The sequence below is a fragment of the Brassica napus genome, chromosome C2, assembly GCF_020379485.1.
Source record: "Brassica napus cultivar Da-Ae chromosome C2, Da-Ae, whole genome shotgun sequence".
Lineage (NCBI taxonomy): Eukaryota > Viridiplantae > Streptophyta > Magnoliopsida > Brassicales > Brassicaceae > Brassica > Brassica napus.
The window spans coordinates 56,146,599-56,169,309 of record NC_063445.1 but is presented as its reverse complement, the minus strand read 5'-3'; the positions used below and the strand labels follow the sequence as shown (position 1 = coordinate 56,169,309).

The following is a 22,711-nucleotide window of genomic DNA, read 5'->3' as shown; positions in this document are numbered from 1 at the left end:
ACTAATTTATAAATTTTAATACATTAATTTATCTATGAAATCAATCTTTCTATTTAGAGTAGAACACATTTTTTTTTTCATGATTTCCGTCCTCCGGCTCATACTTCCCCCTATCCCACCCCTCCCCTCTTCCAAAATAATGCATGATTATTTTTATTCTCATTGATTTTTGAACAAATACGTTATATTTTTGTTTTCTTAATCACTAAAATAATATATTTGATATATTATTTTTGATTTATTGTATTACTTTATGTTTGAGTAGAATCACGAAGAATGTTAGATTATTTTATCCTAACAAGTAGCAAAAATTGTAAAAACTTATGAAATCATTGTGAAACTGTATAAATCATATGTAAAAGTATTAAAATATTTATGAAGCTTTATAAATCAGTTATACAGTAATGTTTTAAAATTTATAAATTAGTTTTAAAGGCTTATATCAATATAAAAAAAATGTATAAATGATAATAAAGTTTTTAAACCATTTAATGACTTTTAGTGATAAAACCCCTCAACTATTTTTGAATCGTAAAAAAACCGCTCAACTAATTTTTCAACATTATAAACCCTCAACTTATAAACCGTTAATGTATGTCACCCTCCATCATGGTTTTTAGACGGAGGGTAATATATGTTAACGAAATTAAAGTTGAAGGTTTAGTGGGGGTTATTGGTTGGTGTATTTTGATGGATTTAAAAATTCAAACTAAATCTAGTGTTATTGGTTCTACGATTTTAAAATATGTATTGAAATCATGTGTTATTCGTTTAATGATTCATAAATTCTAATTCAAATCAAGTGTTATTCGTTTAATGATTCATAAATTCTAATTCAAATCAAGTGTTATTCAATCGTACGGATTTACTAATAAATTTGATTTCATAATGTATTTGAATGGATTTGCATGGATTTCTTTGTGAAAAATACAAAGGCCCAAATCCGAAGGAAAACCTCCGGATTTGTAAATACTAATCCGAGAAAATTTGAAAATTTGTATATTTTACTTGGATTTATAAATACTATATGGATTTCTAAATCAATAAAAATATATAAACCAATAACACCTCCTAGTTCACGGAATTTTTAGTTGAGGGTTTTTTTTACTATTGATGTTTAGTTGAGGGGTTTAATTACTAAAAACCCTAATAATAACGAAAAAATCAACTATTCTACTATATATATTATTAATGTAAATCTATATATAAAACACATGTAATCTCAAGATCTGTCCTCAGAAAAATGGGTTTCCTCTCTTGTTCGATACTCTAACTTGTTCTCGTTCTGCAACTACGAGTACTTGTCGTTTTGTCTCAAAACATCATCAACGGATCTGTTCCTGTCGGAGAATCTCTGACGGCTTTAGATCCCAGCAAATCTCCAGTTCATGCCTTAGGGTTCCGCAAGATCCAACCCAACGGTGGTTTCAATCTATCCATATGGTTCTACAAGACTCCCAACACAACCATCGTGTGGCACGCACAAGATGTCAACAGAACTAGTGGCCTTGTCCCTGCTGGTTCCAAGGTTACACTAACCGCATCGCGGTTTGGTTCTCGCTGACCCTCGAGGTCAACGGCTCTGGAGTTATTCACTGAATCCGAGTAACGGCTCTGTTTAACAAGTGCGCATGACCGACGCTGGAAACTTCCGCCTGTTAAGCAAAGATTCCAGTAAGGATTTGTGGTCGAGCTTCGATAATCCCACAGACACTCTGTTGCCACTCAGGTGAGTTAAACCACCCTGGATCCCATCTCGTGTTCTCTATATCTTAATAGCTAAAGACCATTTTTAATAAAAGTATATATTATTTATACAAAAAATATTTTATTTGAATGTATTTTTATTTTCATCACAAATATTATAAAATATAATTTTATATAACATTAAGAATAATCTTTTAAAAAATAAAATTTAATAGTATTAAATGTTTTTTTTGTCTTATAAAATCCGTTCAGCGAAAGATCCAGAATCTGAAACTTTTTATACTAAAACTACCAAAATTTTAGGATATTATTTTCTGACATTAAAATGAAGTTTATAAAATTATTGAGACCAGTGATGGTGACTGTGTGCCGAGGTTTGAGATGCAAACTTGTCAACAAGAGTACCGAAACCAACGTGGGTGTTAATGTTTAGGAGCTTATTCGTTTTGTCTTGAAGGATCCAAGCATATGGGATCGTCTATAAAGGAGTTTTAAAAGTTGTAGGCGATTCTCAAGTTACCGTGGCTGTCAAGAAACTAGACCGAGTGGTTCAAGAAGGCGAGAAAGAGTTTAGAAACGAGGTTAAAGCGATAGGTCAGACGTATCACAAGAACCTTGTGAGGCTCATTGACTTTTGCAACGAAGGGCAGAGTCGTTTGATCGTCTACGAGTACTTACCGCATGGGATGCTTGCCAGCAGGGCGGTTCTGGGAAAAGCCCAATGAAACATTCGTCTTAGGCCTTCAAACTTTTTGAAAATTTTTATATGTAAATAAACCCCTAAATTTTTAAAAAAAAAATTTAGGCCCCTAAATTTTTTAAATCTTTACTAAATAGTATAGAGTCCCCAAATTTTCGGGGCCGGCCCTGCTTGCCAGTTTCCTTTTCAAGCATCCAAGACCTAAAGATAGAAGGAGAATAGCTGTGGAGATTTCACGTGGAATCTTGTATCTACATGAAGAATGTTGTGAGCAAATCATACACTGCGACATAAAACCGCAAAACATACTTCTAGATGAGTCTTACAGTCCACGCATCTCGGACTCCGGTCTAGCAAAGCTTCTGAGGATGAACCAAACGAATACTCTCACAAACATCTGTGGAACCATCGCGATGGAGTGGTTCAGGAACAATCCCATTTCATCCAAAGTAGATGTATATTGCTACGGAGTAATGCTTTTAGAAATCGTGTGCTGCAAGAAAGCAGTTGATCTTGAGGATAACGTGATTCTCATCAATTGGGCATATGATTGTTTCCGAAATAGGAGGCTGGGTGATCTTATGGAAGACGACTTAGGTGATGGAGGATATGGAGATGGTAGAGAGATATGTGAAAATAGGGATATGGTGTATACAACTACAAGAAGAACCTTGCCCTTTTTCAAAAAAAAAAACTACAAGAAGAACCAGGAATGAGACCTAACATGAGAACTGTAACGCAGATGCTTGAAGGTGTGGCTCAAGTTCATGATCCTCCAAACCCTTCTCCTTATAGTATATTTTCTTGTGAAGAGTATCTGCCTTGTGGTCAAGTGTCACGTGATTGATTTTTCCCCCTTAAGAGATGTATATTTTTCATGCCACTCAAGTAACATCAATGATCGTTAGAATCCAGGGACTTGATTGGTTTTCAACGAGTCAGGCTACATGTATGTACTAGTATTGAGAGACAATTTCAACGAGATTCTATGTCAACAAAAAAGATACCGCATTGTCCAAAGACTTATCACCGAGCCGTTCTACTATCAATCACAAGAGGCAGTGGAGCAATAATATTGGATGGTCTCTGGCTTGGTCAGAGCCGGATAATATATGTGCAAAGAGATTTGGACCATATGTCGATTCCAATGAGCTTAGAAATCTAGCTTGTGGGTTTAACACTATCTGCATTTACCAAAGGCCAAAATGTGAATGGGCTGAAAGGTTCTTGTAGGTGGATCCGAATAACAAGTTTGGTGACTAAAAACTTCAGGATATCGTGTCCTGTGTCCATCTCTATATTAGGATTTAAAGTTCTAATGTTTTTTCTCCAAGTACAGTTGTGACTTGTGACTTGTGATGATTACAAGTGAAACTTTTTTTTTGAAACACAACTGTACAAGTTAAACTATAATTGGTTATAGTAACAACCAATCTGTTTACATATGCGCATCGTCCATGGCACATACCACATCAGAAATTTCTAGATTGTTCTCTCCTTTTTTGTAATCGAAAGTTAGATACTTTATTGAAAATTTGATAGTATACTCTCTTTTTCTCACGTTATTTATTTTTGTATTTTGTATTTGCATTCATTTTTAATAATTATCATTTTTAGTCAATAGTTGCGGAGGCCAGCAGTGGGGTATGTTTGTCCACATGCGGCCGGCCCATATAAAGCTGTATTGTTACTATCCTTACTTTCTACCCATTTGTGGCAAAGAAAATATGCTACTCATTTGTTCTTGGAATCTTTTTCTAAAAGTCTGTAATTTGAATTTGTTTTTAAGTTTTTTTTCGTCTGAGACATAATTTCATTCTTCTCTTAGAATTACAACCTTTTCGGAAATAAGTTAAAATTTAGGAAAATGTTTTCGGTGGGCTTGAGATTCATTGAGAGGCACCCCAACCAAGTGTTGGAGAAAAAAACAGAGACCAAAACGTCAAAACAAATATATACTGCCATCCAATTTAGGTAGCTTATTAGAATTTCCTAAAACGTGCACTTTGTTTTCTAGGTTTGAGCTGCGCTGTTGAGGAAAACTAATAAACCTATTGGTTACAACTTACAAACAAAAAAATCATCAAATATTACTATATTAGTATAAGTTATTATCCCATAATGTCGATGTTTTCACATTTTTATTTTTCTACAGTAACTCTACTTATTCTACGGAAGAAAAGTTGAATCAGAATTGTCTCATAATAATTTGGCCGTTTTATTGGTTAAACTAATACCATTAGAGGACGATCTACTTATATAATATTAATTTCATCACATGTATATATGGTTCAACCAAGCGCTCGTAGCTTGGTGGTAAAGGAGGTACAGCTGTACTGTCCGCCACCCGGGTTCGAGTCTTGGCCACAACGGATTTAACATCCCTTCCGTTGGGGCGCTGGACCTCTTTCGGGGGATAGTTGAGAATGTGGCTGCCCAGATAACAGAGTTATCAAAAAAAAAAAAAAAAAAAAAATGTATATATGGTTCTTTGTTAATTTGAAACATCCACCAAGTTCAACGTTAGTCCAACGTTAATTAGACAAGCATACATCGATGAGTGTTATGAAGTCTTTTTAAAACTAATGTTTTAACGTTTTAACCGAAAACAAAACTATAGTTTTAACGTCAAAACACGTTTTATTGATGAACTGTAAGTATAAATATCACATGGAGACGAGCTGGATCACAACTTTTTCATGATTTTAATTCTTTTTAAGTAGCCGAATAAATTAGTGTTAATACCGTAACCGAAGCTTATTAATTAAAAAATTGCTGCTCTTACCACAAAATGTAAAATGAGAACATCGTCACAACAACCTGGACAATAGTCTAATTTTGTCAGAGGATGATGATATTATTGGTGCTGTATGTTCATGTGAAATACTTCTAGTAGCGAATATCAGTTACATACGTTGTTATAGCAAACCGAAACTTTTGTCTATTTAAACCCTTTCGAAATAATAATAAAAACATTTTTATATGTTTAAAGCTTTTTTAGAACATTCATCACCGTTAATAATGTTTGAAGGAAATACTTTAGTCTCGTTTTTCATCTATATTGTGTACGCTGGCTCTGATCATCATGTAAATAACACACCAACCACTACTTTATGTGGTTTAGAAATATATATATATATATATATATATATATATTTTTGATCAACATGGCTTAGAAATATATACTTTCATTTTTAATTAATATACGAAAAAAGAACGAGGGGCTTTGTACCTGAGCAAGTGGGGAGGCATGAAAGTATAATATTTTAATCAGATTCATGAATCAAAATAATTGAGATTCCAATTGTGTCTGTTTGGAATTATTGGTACAAATGTACGTGACTTTATTCCAAATCACCTATATGTATTATTTGAAGCATTGTGTAACATTACATCTTGCATTTCATTTAGTATCTTGATTTACTTTTATAGATTTACATATTTCGCTTTTACCCAACTCTCTTATATACGTCCTCCTTTAGTGTGTTATATGATTTGAAAAAGTAAAATTTTATAACATTTGAATGGATTAAATGACAAAATAATCGGGTTTAAACATACACGTACAGGTGAAACCCAGACAAAATAAGGTTTAGAGAAGATACTAGTAGGACATCACCTACACAAGCAAAGAAAACCACACTGAATTTTGTAATATCTCTTTTCCTCATTGAAAGAGAGGTTTAACAAACCAATCCTGGAGACGACCTTGAGCGTAAACGTAATTACTGGATTATACTATACATGTTTTGATATTCAATTAACTGATTAATTAGCCAGATATAAAAATAAAAATAAGAACAAAAAGGTACCTAGATAAGCTAGATGTCGGATAATTTAGTCGAATTTAGTTAGCTTAAACGTTACACAGGTACGCTTTCTCGAACAGTAACATACATCTTATTGAGTCTACGTGTAGACCTACGTAGATGTTTATGTCATAGATATTGAAGTTTTCTACATGGGCAGCTTAAGTTATATATAATTAAATCTAAATGCTATTCGTAATCTCGTATAAATGAGTGTAACTTAGTACCATGCCATAGTAATAATCTGTATATCTTCAAAGATAATGCGTTCACGTTTATCTGCCTTCAAAAAATAATCATAATAGACGACCCACGTAATTGTCATATTGGATGTGGGATTCACGTTTTCGGGAATATATATTGCAGCCTAGCAGAAGAATTAAAAGAAAGAAAAAAGAACGGAAAAAAGCACTTTCAGTTATTGATCTGAATAAGACAGGTTACTTTACACTAAGTTCAAAGTTAATAATTCTAAAGAGTTTAATAATCGTGATAACTTAATTTTGGAGATTCTGTATGTGTGTGAGTGTTGTTAGCTTGGTGGTAATGTACGAAATGGATTAATTTCATAAATTATTAAATAAATTCTCACGTATAGTTTAGTTTTTAGCAAAAAAAAAAAAATGTATATATAGTTAAGCTAAATATATAATTATTTCAACCGAACGACAACTCAACTCATGTACTTTTTTCTTACTCGCATGAAATAATGTTAAGCAGATCTTTTTAAAGTTTATTTGTTTTAGGAGGATTTTTTAATGGTGCATAACTATTAGTCTTTATTCTATAGAGGATTGTTTTCATGCTTCTATATAAAGTATATAAACAAATTCGTATAGTTTTATGAGTTTATTAAAGGAAACGAATTTAAGTAGTAAACCATCTTTATTGAATAATTACGATAAACGCACGGTTATTATTAAATTTATTACAACACCTCACTATTTTCTCCACGTGACGATCGACACTAGAACGATCGATTAAAGAAAAAACCAACGTGTAGTTGATTTTATTTTCGACGCGTCACTCGTCAAACAAAGACACCAGTCTTGGAACCTAACGAACCTACGAACAATTCTCCAAGTCCAAACCATCTTCTTCGTTCCAAGAATCAAGAAACTCCATCTCATCACTTACGTTATACTCCGGCGAATCTTTAATATCTCCGGCGTAGCTTAAAATACCCTTTAACTCTTCCATAAGGCCAACATTATCCACATTCATATACATATCAGAGATCTCTTCGTTGCTAAAGAATACGTCAAGATCATCGGAGAAAGAACCGGGAGAAGTCGCCGGAACACTTGGTTTTGCCACCGTTTTGAGCAGTGTGGACGTTGAATGTTCAGTATCGCTTGAGTTTTGTGAATCGTCAGCGATGATTGTGGAGTTTCCGATGATTATCCCGGTTAGTAGATCCCGGTTTACGTCGACCGCGTATTTCTTTGCGACCCGGTTAAGAAGCCTTGCGGAACCGGATGAACCGAGTTTATGGTTTGCTGGTTCGAAACCGGTTGGATTGTTCGGTTTGTAAGTGATTGGATCAAGACCTTTTTGTTTTAAACGCTTCTTGAGGTTTGTGTTCCAATAATTTTTAATGTCATTGTCAGTTCGTCCCGCCAAGCTATTTGCAATTGCGGCCCACCTGTAACAATCAACAACACCACAAGAAAATATTAACTCCAGTTATATACTTTATTCCAAAAAATTGTAATGAAAAATTGATCTATATCTTTTATATACTTATTTTACAATATGTAATCAATGTGATATTTAGAAGAAGAAGAAAACCACCATTAAATTTTTAAAGATTGTAATAATAAATTACTAGAAGCCCTTTATCAAAAAAAAAAATAATAATAATAATAATAAATTACTAACTATCTAATACAAAAGGCAATAAATAAAAAAAATATTCTTACTTGTTACCCATAAGAGCATGAAGCTTGATAATAGCGTCGTCTTCTTCGGGAGTAAACTCTCCTCTCTTGATGTCGGGTCTTAGATAATTAGCCCATCTCAGTCTACAACTCTTCCCACATCTCTTCAATCCTATATACATATCGTACACACTTGTTAATAAATACATATATATATATATATATATATATATATATATATATATATATATATATATATATTTAAGAGAAAAAGAGCTGTTAATTAATTATATTAAATTCCTAGTGATTAAGCGATTAAAAAAAAGAGTTACCAGCTTTCTCCGGGAGAGTACGCCATCCACCTTCACCATGTAGTTGAAGATAAGCAATAAGCTTTTGATCTTCTTCAGGAGTCCAAGCTCCTTTCTTTATTCCTTCTTCTTTGCAACATGGTGTTCTCACCATATCTAGTTCTTCTTCTTGAGTCTTGACTTTATTTATTTATTAATATAAAACCTAATAGAAACTCTAGCTAGAGACCTATGAAAGTAAGAAATACTCTTTAATTCATTTTTTACTTAAGTGAAATTAACCAGAAAGGAGATTTTATCATTAGAAAAGAGCAAGAAAAGAGAACTGGATAGAACGTTTGATCAAAACCAAAAGACACTTGAAGATTGTACTCACTGAGACACTCTTTTGACGAGGAGTTATCATTATATATGGGATTTCTTAAATACGAACAATGGGTGTTCTTTTATTCTCTCTCGGACAGGTTATACAATAGTATATAGAGATGCTCTTATTATATAGTAGAAATTACATGAGAGAGAAAAAGAGACGTACTACTACTATTTTTTTTTGAAACACATGACATAAAAGGAAATAAAATATTATCTTTAAAAGAGTTGAGCTTGCACGTTTTTATTTTCCTTTTTTCATAGCCACGGAGTCATCGTAGTGCACAATGCCAGGTGTAATGTTATCGCTGGATGACTCGAGCATCTGTCAGATCTTGTGGTCACACGGGTTTGCATACTGCTTACACTGTTCTGACCTGATTTATAGGACATACAATCATCAAGAAAGGTGTGCAGTGCAACTATGCTATATTTATATTCATTCAAGCAATGAGGTTATTACCATTAAACTATTGGTATCTCTTCTAAGAAAATATTAATAACATTGTACTACTACTTAACTATAAAGATGCTAGTACATAGGTTTTAGTCATATTACAAGACTTAGATTGGATGATTTGATTAATTAAGAGCGTATCATTTTCATCTTTAATTTAACTTGTACATAAACGGAGACTCAGCAAAAAAATCCTAAGATTAGTAGCTGCCGACCACATATTCGAAAATAAATCCAACTCCTTGTGTTAAACCAATGTCAACGCACTTAGTAATTCATGTGTTCCTGGAATCTTTCTCTCAGAAGCTGTAATTAGAAGTTTCTTCAGTTTTTTTTTTCATTTGAGAAACTATTTCCTTTTTCTCCATGAATTACAACCTTTTGGGAATAAATTTAAATTAAAGGAGAAAATGTTTTGGTCGGCTTGAAGTTTATTAAGAGAGAGTAGGCACCCCCCCCCCCCCCCCCCCCCCCCCCCCCCCCCCCCACACCCGTCCCCTCAACCAATTGTCAAAAAAAAAACATAAGGAGACCAAAACGTCAAAAAAAAAAAAAAATACTGCCATCCAACTTAGGTAGATTGTTAGGCTTTCCAAAAACGTGCCCTTCAATGTTTCTATATTTGAGTTAGAAACTGATTAACCTTTTCTTTAGAAAAAAAGGAACTTCAACAAGTATTAGTAAAACTACTAAAACATATATCCCATTTTAGAAAGCCATTTTTCAAAAACAAATTCCCATTTTGTCGATATATTCAAATTTTTTTAATTATTATTTTCTACTATAACTTAATATCACGGGAGGAAAGTTGAATCAAAATTTTCTTATAACAATTTGACCGGTTATTGGTTACAATGCCATTTAGAAAACATCTACAATGCCATTAAAAGAACATCTACTTACTTTCCGTGTAAATAATTATTTTAATTTCAGCACATGTAAAGTAGTAGACCTGGGAAGAAAACCTCGGAACCGAATCAAAATATTCGAAACAAAACCGGATCAAACCCTTAAAATATCTGAATAGTTTCTATATTCAAAATAATTGAACCGAACCAAAAATCAAATAGATACTCGGATATATAAAAATATTAGTTATATATACATGTAACACAACTAAATATATATTTATAATTTAAAAATCTATTAAAAATCAAAAATATTTGAAAAAGTAAATTATTATAAAGTATCTGAACTATCCGACAGTATTCTAATATTTTTATACAAAATATCCAAAGTGATCCGAAATATCCAAGGTTTTTATATGAATCATCCTAATTATTAGATATTTTACCTAAAATACCCGATATCTAACCTGAATTATCTGAACTACCCGAAATAACTGAACCGAAACCAAATGAGAACTAAATTTTTCTAGGTATTTTTTGATTTCCGGTTTTACTATCTCAACCGAATCAAACTCAAAACTATCCGAACCAAATCCAAAGCAAAAAATAGATCATGTAGTAAATTGATTCTATATGCCTCTATCCGAACTATTTGATATCCGAAATACCTGACTCGAATCAAATCAAACAGATAACCAAATTGTCCATGCCTAGAAAATGGTATATCGTTCTTTGTTAAATTGAAAATTCACTATGTTCAACGTCAGTCCAACGTTAATAAATAATAACAGAAGCATTAATCTACGACTGTTATAAAGAGTCTGGATGGTAACAACTGGAAAACAATTGCGGTGCGATACGAGAACATTCTAAGCCAAAGTTTTTTTTAAACTATAGTTTAACGTTTGACAAAAAAATATTGTTTTAACGCACATTTTATTCATTAGCTGTATCCATGCATGCATATTATTTTCTCTAACAGTAACCCACATCTCTTCAAGTTACGTATATGCATGCAATTACCTAGATGTTCGATTTTGTACGAAGGGTAATGTTTTCTCTTACAGTAAGTAACTATATCTTTTCAAGTCTACATGTAGGCCTAGAAATGTTTGCATGTCATACAGTGCCGCTCCTAGAAAATTTGGGGACCAGAAGCAAGTTTTTAAAAAGGGTCTCTCTACTGAGCTTTAAACCTTGGTTGGGCAAAGAGGGTCTGTTACCTTCAGATTTAGCCACTAAACCCAAAAATGTTATTGAAAATTTGTGGCCGAAATTATATTTGTATTATTAAGAGCGGAGGCCACTGCTCCTCGGCTTGGTCCAATTAATGGCTGGCTCTGATCATAGATATTAAAGTTTTTTGTATGGACAGCTTAAGTTACATAGATGTAAATGCTCCTCGTATGAACCAGTGGTGGAGGTAGTTAAGGTGGGTCATATGACCCATGTGAAATCAAGAATTTTTTTTTACTTGTGTTTTTACCTGAGGAACCGAGAAAATAGAGTAAAATAAGCTTATTGACCCATGTAAAATATATGTTCACTCTAAAACTGACATCGGTAAACATTTTAGCTCGTTCCGCCACTGGTATGAACGTGTATCTATGTAAAAAATCTACAAAGATTATGCCTTCACGTGAATCTGCCCCCAAAAAGTAGTCATAGTGGACGACCCATGCTATCATTGTCATACTGGAATATCACATACGAGTGGGGATATTTTTTTTTTCCGAAAGAGGATATTCACGTTTTCGGAATATATATATCGGTCTAGCAAATGAAAAAAAAAAAATCAGCATTTCAATTATTGATCAGAATAAGACATATTACTTTACAGTAAAATTATGTTTTCGAAAATAAATATATAGACATTTATTTTAATGATCATAATGTCCCCAAGTCATGAATGTCTTAATTTTGGTGATTATGTATGCGGGTGGAGTGATGTTTTTTTGAACATTAGAAGCTTTAGAGACCGAAATCCGTAATCGCTCAGGTCTAGAATCACAACATGTAATATTAGGTCTGTGATTTTTTTTCTTAAAGTCGTCCCAGTGATTTATGAGTTGATTTCTGAAATAGATTAACTTTATAAATTATAATATAAATTATTATGTATAGTTAAGCTAAATAAATAATTATTTAAATAGAACGAGAATTTATATATTATCCTAGTCGCATGCCGTATTGAAAAGCAGATATTTTTCTATAATAATTCAAAAGCTCATATGACTTTTATGAGGATTTTTTAATGGTCTATAGTTGTTACGTGTTAGTCATTTTTTTTCTATAGAGAACTATTTTTCATGTTTCTATATAAAATTATAAACAGATTCGAAAAAGAAACACTTATTTATTATTTATTTTTATTTTTATTACAACACACACTCACTATTCCGCCATGTGACGATATAGCAACACATCAATTAAAGAAACAACCAACGTGTAATTGGTTTTATTTCTGACTCGTCACTTATCAGACAAAGACGACACCAATCTTGGAATCTAACGAACCCAATAATAATTCTCCAAGTGCAAGTCATCTTCTACGTTCCAAGAACCAAGAAACTCCATCCCATCAGTTACATTAAACTCCGGCAAGTCTTTGACATCTCCGGCGTCAGCACCGCCGTAGCTTAAAATATCCCTCAACTCTTCCATAATGCAAACATTATCGACATTCATAGACATATCGGAGATCACTTCGTTGCTAAAGAATAGGTCGAGATTGTCGGCAAAAGAACAGTTGTTGGAAAGACCGGGAGATGACGACATATTGTTGGTCAGAAACGATGTGACATCACTTGATCTTGCCGCCGCTTTGTTGAGCAATGTGAAGATCAAACTTTCAGTCGGAGAATCGACCTCAACTGAGTTTTGTGAACCCTCGGCGATGTTTGAGGAGTTTCCAATGATGATTCCGGTTAGTAGGTCCCGGTTTAAATCTCCGGCGTATTTCCTTGCGACGTGGTTAAGAAGTCTTGCGCAACCGGATGAACCGAGTTTATGAACTTTTGGCTCGAAACCGGTTTGATCAGTTGGATTGATCGGTTTGTGAGTGGTTGGATCAAGACCTTTTTGTGTCAAACGCTTCTTGAGATTTGTGTTCCAGTAATTTTTGATCTCGTTGTCAGTTCGTCCCGCCAAGCTTGTTGCTATTGCGGCCCACCTTTCACAATAATAACATAAGATTTTTTTTTTTTTTTTTTTTGAGAAACGGTTTAAAAACGAAATGTTTATACTTGGAATTGCAGAGACAAACAACAACAGAACACCTTAATAAGATTATGCGAAAACAATAAACTTGGATCTTGTTTTTATAAAGTTTCACTTTACACAAAAATGTTTTTAAATATTTTTTTTAATGAGGATTGCAGCTACTTCTCTCATTATAGAGTGTTGCCATGGGGCATCTATAATAAGTTATAACTATATTTTGACCTCCACATCCGATGTGCATGTTTTATTCTTTTTATACTAATTTTTTTTTAATTTATATAACATTGTTATCTGACAATATTATTTTACATAATTTTTATGTATTTTGTAAAAAAAATTATTTTGTAAGCATTATTATGTAACAATATTATTTTACATAATTTTATGTTTCATATCAAAAATTTGGAATTTATATGGGAATTAAATTAAACCGAACCTATATAATAGAGATGAATTTTTTTGGGATATTACTAAAAACAACAAAATTATTATTTTTAAATAAACTATAATATTTTGTATTTGCAAAAAAATTTGTAGTAAAAATACTATTTGAAAAATTACTTCAAACACACCAACTTGGATAGCATTTAAAAAAAAAACTCAATTAAAGATATCCTAAAATTTTAGTTTTGGGTTTAACGATTATTGTTTAGGATTTATTATTTAGGCGGTGAAGTTGAGTTTATAAACTTCTGTAAATAATTCTTATATATTTATAAATGTCTTGGTAGGGTTAATTTTGTCTTTAATAATAAATTTAAGATATTTATGAAAATGATAATAATTTAAAGGTAAATTTGAAAATAGAATCAAATATGAAGTAAAATTAAAATTTGTTGGAATTATGTTATATACTGTAACATTAAACCAATTTGATAAATGTGTGTTCTCTTCGTAAAGAATAGTGTTGGAATACTTTTATTTTTTTTACATATATAGGTCATTCATGCTATGATATTATGCATATAGATAATTTGTTCATGTTTAATGCATTTGTTCATGTATATATTCATTTCATATATATATTGTTCGTCCATTTATGGTTGGAGTAGGAGATGTACAACTTTATATATAGTGATTAATAAACTAATTTGGTATATTTTTTAATATTAGAATGAAATGGTTTTTTAACTCAATGGAATATATAAACGCAAATAATAGTTGACTAAAGCTTTATATATAATATTTAAGGAGATTAAATGTTTCATCTACGAAAGGGGTGTAAATTAAAATTTAACCATTAATAAGAATATTAGATTTCTTTTAAAAATTATTGACATAAATTGTAACGTTATATGATAGAAACATTTAAAGTTGTGGCCTCTAAGAAATAGTTTAAATTGAAAAATCACACATGTAAAAAGTCATGATTTATGTGTTTAATAAATAAGATATTTAAATTTTAAAATTTAAATAGAAATGGATTTTGCTTTCCAACAAAATCTTTGTAAAATGTATTTTTGAAAAGTAATAATTTTAAGTTGTTATTATCATTAAAATATTTTTTATAATTTATAATTTTCGTTTATAAATAAAAAAAAATTGAATTTAAGTTTCTGATTATATTTTCTGATAACTAAAATTTAAATAAATTAATTTTCGAAAATAAATATTTATTTTAAATTAAATTAAAGATAAAGATATTAAAAGATATTATAATGAAGTTATGTACATTTAATAGATTTTATAAATAATAGTCCAACTTAAAATATTACACATGAAATGAAGTTGTGACCTCTATTTTAATAGAATAGATATCAACTAAGTTAAAGATGACTATAAAAAAAAGTTAAAGATGATAATTTGCTTATTGTTTTTTCGCTAAATAATTATTTGCTTATTCGTTTTTGCCAACTAGTTATTTACTCATTGATTTTTGAAATAAAAGTGTGATTTATGTGAAGATATGTACGTACATGTTTGGCTTTCAAGTACATTTTGAAATTCTGATAACTCTTTTGTTGCTGTTGATTCCTGATAATTAGAAAATAGATCCATGTCTTGTACTATATTCTCTCTGTTTTAAAAAGCTACATGTTTTTAAAAAAAAATTTGTTTCAAAGACTTACATTTTTATATTCTAATACATATTTTCTCAACTAATAATGAATAATTGTAAACTTCCAAAAATTAATTGTCTTTACTTAATTCTTATTGGTTTAGAATTATGAAAATAGATAATTACAACAAAAAAATTTGCATTTATAGTTGAAATTTAATATGTATTATTAACAAGTGTTAAAACTCTATAATATGCATTATTTAAAAAAATGGAGGGATTATTATTTTAAAATAAATCAATATGACAAAAAAACCACCATTAAATTTATTAAATATTACAGATATAATTATAAATTACTAATTATTTATTACTAAGGAAACTTTTCTTACTTGTTACCCATAAGAGCATGAAGCTTGTTAATAGTGTCATCTTCTTCAGGTGTAAACTCTCCTCTCTTGATGTCGGGTTTTAGATAATTAGCCCATCTAAGTCTACAGCTCTTACCGCATCTCTTCAATCCTATAAACATATTTTACACACTGTTAATAAATATATTTTCCTTTCCTTCCGTTAAGATATTTTAGAAAAAGTTATTCTACAAAGATAATTTTTGTGTGTGTGTTTCTATAAAAGTTGTAAATTGTTTAAATTAGTATTGGTCAAAATTTATTGATAATTTAAAATTTATTGATTTTCTTGAACTAGTATTTGTTAAAATTTATTGAAAATTAAAAATTACAAAAAATAATATATTTATTATATTGATTTATTAATGTGTTTTTTAATATGTGTGAAAATACTAAAATATTTTTTTGTGAAACAGACCGATTATAAAATTAAGTGAAAAGGAACTGTTAGTTAATTATATTGAATTCCTAATAAATAAGCAATAAAGAAAATATAAAAATACCAGCTTTCTCCGGGAGAGTACGCCATCCACTTTCACCGTGTAGTTGAACATAAGCAATAAGCCTTTGATCTTCTTCGGGAGTCCAAGCTCCTTTTCTTATTCCTTCTTCTTTGCAACATGGTGTTCTCACCATCTCTGGTTTTTCTTATTTTATTTTATTTATAAATATAAACCTAATTGAAAGGATTCAATTGCAACCCTAGCTAGAGAACTTTTCAGGGAGGAAACTCTTTAATTCATTGTTTAATTAAGTGAAATTAACATGAAAATAGATTTTTTTCATCAAAAAGAAAGAGACAAGAAAGAAAAGAGATTGAAAAGATGTCTAATTAAGAGAATTGAATAGAGCGTTTGATCAGAACCAAAAGACACTTGAAGATTTTGCTCACTGATACACTCTTTATGACAAGGAACACGTGAACGTGTTATCATTATATAACGGATTTCTAAAACAAGAACAATGGTGTTCTTCTGTCGCACAGATGTTTTTTTTTTGTTAAAGAGCTCTGTCGCACAGATTATATCATTATATAACGGATTTCTAAAACAAGAACAATGGGTGTTCTTGTACTCTGTCGCACAGATTATAGTATTGCAAGAGGTGCTCTTTTATAATAGAATAAGAAGAGAGAGATAAAGAGACACTACTACTATTTATGATTAAAACTTTAATTGCCATTTAAGGAAATAAAATATTATCTTTAGGAGAGTATACACGTTTTTTATTTTGTTTTACGTAGACCACTCACTGATCAGTCATCGCAATGCCAGATGTAATATTATCAGTCCATAAGTCGAGCATCTGTCAGATCTCGTGGTCACACGGGATTGCAAACTGATGGCAGTGTTCTGATTCTACTGTCCGTGTTAGATTGTTTCTTCAGAAACTGATTATTAGGAGATACAATGGTCAAGAAATGTGTGCAACTGTACTATATATTAAATTCATTTACTCATTCTAAAAACATTAATGTAATTTCACTAATATTAAACAATAATATGATGGGAAAAAAAACTGATTGTTTCTTCCATTGCTATCAATGAAAATCAGATGAAAAAAAAAAATAATATGCTTAAATATAAGACGTTTTAGTCATAGCATATGCGCAATTTAAATAACTAAGTGCGGTCGTCCATTTTAAATCCGAAGTATTCTGAACTTAGAAAAGGACTCGGATTATTTTTTTGAGAAGAGTTGCAATCCACGAATAAATTCTCTTTTCAGATATCCAAATTGATAAAAGCAAATGTTCATATTTCTGTGAATGTTCAGAAATAATATGATTTAATTTTGCGCAGTAAATAAAAAAAACTTAAAATATGTTGACATTCTATACTCATCTTCTTATCACTCGACCACAAGGTCTGATACATTTATTTTAAGGGTTACAAAAGGATTTGAATATCATATAGAAGCAATCTTATATAACGGATCATAAAAGTATGAAAAAATAATTATCCATAAATTATTGTTATATAACATTTTGATGTTTTAAAAATGTATATAAATTTTAGCGATTATAGCTGATGTTTTGAGAATTTAACTTAGGGTGAATCGTGAATAAAAAATATGAATTATTCATTTAAATAACTTTAATTATTTTTCAAAAAAAAATTCCTTATGAAAAAATTCCTTATGAAATTACGTATAATTGTATATAGTTCCTTATCATTCCTTTTATTTTAAAGAACTATAGAACAAAAACATTCTTTATGAAAATTGGTAAGGAACAAAATTGGTAACTATTTCTTTTCATTCTTTTTATTTTGATTCTACTCATTTTTTTCCTTTTTCATTCCTATTATTATTTGCATGGCACCAGGTAGAATCAAATTGTCAGTAAGGAAGAAAATTGTGCAAAATATAATTAGATGAGAAAAAAGTTTAGTGACGAAACATGTGTACTTTATCTTCTTTCAATATTCATTAAGGACATATATATAGAAATTCTTGTACAAGGCCTCCTTGAGGCTCTTTCTTTTTGTGTAACTTCAGTTGGGTTGTTGTATGTTTCTTTATCTTTGTTAATAAGTTGTTTAACAACAACATTGTAAAATCTTATAGAAAATAGTAAGCTTAACATTTAACCAAATATATATACATATATATATAGAAAATTTCATAATCCGCTATTTTTACTTATTTTTCTTTTGGAAATAGGAACATGACAAAAATAACGAGACGTCTCATTTTGATTTTTAAATTTCACTAGCAAGTAAAAGAGACGAACGCATTACATAATATGTGATACTACAGTCTTGTCGGAAAATTATTGATATATGGGATGAAATTTTGAAAAGAAAAAGGACGGTATCTATGGAAAAACAATACCACATGAAACATACAAGTTTTCTTATTAACCAACCATTTTTTGCCAACTTCTTTCTAATAATAACTTTATTTCCTTTTTTGTCAACAAAAGTCCAAATCTTTCTGTGAGAAAAGGTATGCATAAAGATATGGCTATTTTGGATACATAATGTCTCCTTTGGACTAAGGCAATGGGCATTCTGAATTCGAAATAAATTTAGTGGATATAAATAAAAGTATATATCCGAAAAAGGTAATATACCTGACAGAAAACCTAATATATCAACATTCATTTAAAGTTTAATGGAAAAATGAAATATAAATTGTTACCAGCTTCCGCAGACAATAAATTCTTGCAAATATTATACTCCTTCCGAAAATAAGAATTTTTAAATTTTTTTTTGTTCCACAAAGATAGATTTTCTATATTGTTAAGGTATTTTTTATATTTTTGAGGAACATTAGTTGAGAACATTTGAATTGATTAAATTTCATTGATGAAAAATTATTAGAAATTGTATAATAAAGTAAAAAATAAATTAAATTATAAATATTTATAAATTCTTAATAAGTGTGCATCCTATAGAAAAATTTATTTTTGGGAATGGAGGGAGTATGATTAATAAAGTGCTTGATATTCCAATCCCATGTTTTTCGGTTGGCTTTTCCAACAAATGAAATTTATTTATTTCCAAACCATATGTTTACGTACAAGTAATCATTATGGAAATATTTAATTCTAAAGGTCTAATTGTTGGTTCGAGGAAATAACAGTTTTGTTTTAACTTTGTAAAATCATTATGGAAGCACTTTATTCTATTGGTTAAGGTTTAAAAACTTTTATATTCAGGTCTAGAGTTCGAACCCCAGACTATGCAACTTTTTGTAGATTACAGAAAATTTGGGTTTCAAATCCTGGAGAAAGCTATTTATTAATGCAGACTACAGAATAAAGGTTTACAAAGAATTTTCAACATGGTGCAAGTAAATCTTGTCATAAATAGATCTTCATAGGACGGTTCAGATGATGCAGTTAGGCGTAGATCTTCATAAAGAGGTAGTATTGTCGGTTATCGAATTATCTATGTAATCTTTCTCATAAATATAATGTCATAATAAATCAGCGTTTTGAAAAAAAAAATCATTGTTACCTTATAAATCATTGGTAATTACTGGACTTTATTAATTGTGATCAAACTTTATTAGTTAAGGTTTAAAGGCTTTTACACTCAGGTCTAGAGTTCGAACCCCAGATTATGCAATTTCTTGCAGATTACAGAAAATCTAGGTTTCAAATCCTGGAGAGAGCTATTTATTAATGCAGATTATAGAATAAAGGTTTACAAAGAATCTTCAACATGGTGCAAGTAAATTTTGTCAGAAATGGATCTTCATAGGACGATTCAGATGATCCAGTTAACCGTAGATCTTCATAAGGCAGATAGTATTGTCGGTTATCGAATTATCTATGTAATCTTTCTCATAAATGTAATGTCATAATAAATCAGCGTTTTGAAAAAAAAAATCATTGTTACCTTATAAATCATTGGCAATTACTGAATTTTATTAATTGTGATCAATCTTCATTAGATAATTTTTGATTATTATTGTATTGAATGTAATTTTATCACGAATAAGTGATAACAATACATTCATGTAGTAATTATTATTTTTTTCTATAATTTTAGATTATACTCAATCCCTAATATTTAAAAGGGCAATTTTTCCAAATAGCATTTTTAAGTTTTTATCACCAAAAATTTATTCAAAGACAAAAATGATTAAAAGATGTTTCATTAAAGATGTAAAATACTCTTCTATTCATTGCTTTATGACATATAAATATAAATTAATAAACAAATATGTTTTTATACTTTTAAATTATATGTTTTCAAATTCAAACTTTTATAATATTTTTTTTTTAATTTTTAATTTTTAATTTTGAAATTCAAAAATTCTTTTTAAAACTATTTTAAAACTTATATACAAATTTTAAATATTTATTTGTTATTTTAAAAATTATAAATCCCCAAAACCCCATACTTAACTCTAAATCCTAAGTTTAAATTAGTTATCCTAGAGTTATAAGTGTTTATCTATCTTTTAGTAAAACAAATTTTTGTCATTTTCATCCTCGAATGGTATTTAGTAAAACAAATACTAAAACAAGCTATTATAGGAAATTTCTCTGTTTAAAACTATAAAATTAGTAATTATACCTATATTATAAATGACAACTTGTTTTTTGACAGAAATATATGTTCAATATTTATTAAATATTGAAAATGAGTCATATTGATTTTATATATTAATATGTATGTTTAGTTCATATAAAACAATTAGTAATAAAAATTAATAAATTAGTTGAAATGTAATTTGTTTTTATGTAAAAATTATGTTATTCATGTACAATATTATAAATATTTTTTTTTGAATTTAGTTATGGTATATTATTTATTTTGTACCTGAATATTTTTAAATTTACAAAATTGAAATGTAATTTAGGAGTTACTCACGCATATGATCTACGTGATCTATATTTTTGGAAAATAATAATGGCAAGGTAGTTTATTTTGATGAGAATAAAGTACTAATTATGTTTTAGATTTATTTGGAAATGTAGTTTTAATTATAGCGTAATATATGGCAATATATAGAACTAATACATTTTATTTGATTTATGTGGCAATATAGTTTTAAATAAAGCAAAATATATGTGAGAGAATCACGTTTTGGATTTGTACGACAAGATAATAGATATTACTCATGTATGTATTATATTTAAATAGATAATCTTTAACTCAAAATAGTTGCATTAGTTTACATTGGCATATAGTTATATAAAATTGCATCCAGTTTTATTTAATATAATTTTCTAAAATTGACTCTTTACATGGGGATGTAAAATTTTAGTTATTAAATAATAAATAATGAGGAATAGACTATAATACCATACATAATATTTTGCTGATCAATTATCTCCATTTGCTAAAACAGGGAAAATATCTGAATATATAATATAAGGATTTATATAATATCAGAAAATAAAATAACTCACGAGTATATGTATATAAAGTTATTTTCATTTCCTATTTTCAGAATATACAAAGTATAAGGTTTAGAAAGTACATAATATACAAACTGTATGTATAATAAGGTTTAGAAAAGGTGTTCAAGTTATTTTAATTTCATATTATTGATTCTATTATTAATTAATGTATATCATAGACATTCTTAAATATTGTTTCTACTAGTTTTGGAATATTTTGATTTTTAATATAATATTAGATTTTCTTGAGGTATAGCTAAATTTTAGGAATTCGATAGTTATACATTAATCATGTCATAAATAGTAGGAACAATTTTAGGAAGTAAAGATTATTGTTAGTGATCTAATCGTAAAAAAAAAAAAAAACCATTTTGATCTATTGTGTTAGTACATAAACTATATAAGACTTTTTCATATTCAACGTATGTTTAACTCGAGTACAATGATTTAATTCAATTTGTGATGAATTAGAGTTAGTTTTCTGATAAGTTGTAGTTTAGGTATACATACATTGTTTCTTTGGTAATCTAATTTAATTGACCAAACAATTGAATTGGAGGAGAAAGAACAAACGAAGTATTGGAGGAGTATTAAAAAAACAATCGGCTACTTTAATTGAATAGATAATAAATTATTGAAATGTGTAAAATGTATCAAACTATCGATTTAATTAAGGTATGTGATGGTCAAATTTAAGTAATTAGATTGTCTATCGGATGGATTGGTTTAGCAATTTTATTAGTCTACAGAATTAATGGATTAATGAATGTGTAAAGCTACTGTATTTTGGTGAGTAGCATGCTATCGTAATTACTTAGGAAAATTCAGAGTTAAATACAAAATTTACTTTTCTTTTAATAGTTTAGTTGGAAGATGCAGTAGAATGCTTAGATAAATAAACATATTGCACAAAATATAAAACGGATCTCGTTTCGATGGTATTCCGAGGTGCGGATCAAATGCGAATATTGTTCAACTTTCCAGTTTTGCTGTGAACTTTGTTTTGACGCACTCAAACTTTGCTATAAATTTCGATCTCTTCTTATATTGACGACAGTTAATCTAGTTTAAAGTGTCGATATGAGATCCTTATATATGGATGTTGAATAGCATAAAAATCCACTAGAAATCAGAGA

General features: G+C 29.6%; 2 protein-coding genes and 1 pseudogene across 2 annotated transcripts; 1 reads left to right on the top strand and 2 right to left on the bottom strand.

Annotated features, from left to right (window-relative positions):
* Positions 1 to 313: 313 nt before the first annotated feature.
* Positions 314 to 4,292, top strand: LOC125582515 (annotated as a pseudogene).
* Positions 4,293 to 7,082: 2,790 nt separating this feature from the next.
* On the bottom strand, positions 7,083 to 8,961 carry LOC125582027 (transcription factor MYB34-like). Its single transcript, XM_048748399.1, has 3 exons — positions 8,429 to 8,961; positions 8,139 to 8,268; positions 7,083 to 7,861 (listed from the first exon to the last, which is right to left on the bottom strand). The coding sequence occupies exons 1-3, from the start codon at positions 8,559 to 8,561 to the stop codon at positions 7,282 to 7,284; spliced, it is 843 nt and encodes a 280-aa protein (XP_048604356.1). The 5' UTR covers positions 8,562 to 8,961; the 3' UTR covers positions 7,083 to 7,281.
* A 3,454-nt stretch (positions 8,962 to 12,415) lies between these two features.
* On the bottom strand, positions 12,416 to 16,791 carry LOC111211925 (transcription factor MYB34-like). The gene is made up of 3 exons (XM_048748398.1): positions 16,216 to 16,791; positions 15,695 to 15,824; positions 12,416 to 13,253 (listed from the first exon to the last, which is right to left on the bottom strand). The coding sequence occupies exons 1-3, from the start codon at positions 16,346 to 16,348 to the stop codon at positions 12,590 to 12,592; spliced, it is 927 nt and encodes a 308-aa protein (XP_048604355.1). The 5' UTR covers positions 16,349 to 16,791; the 3' UTR covers positions 12,416 to 12,589.
* Between the last annotated feature and the right edge of the window lie 5,920 nt (positions 16,792 to 22,711).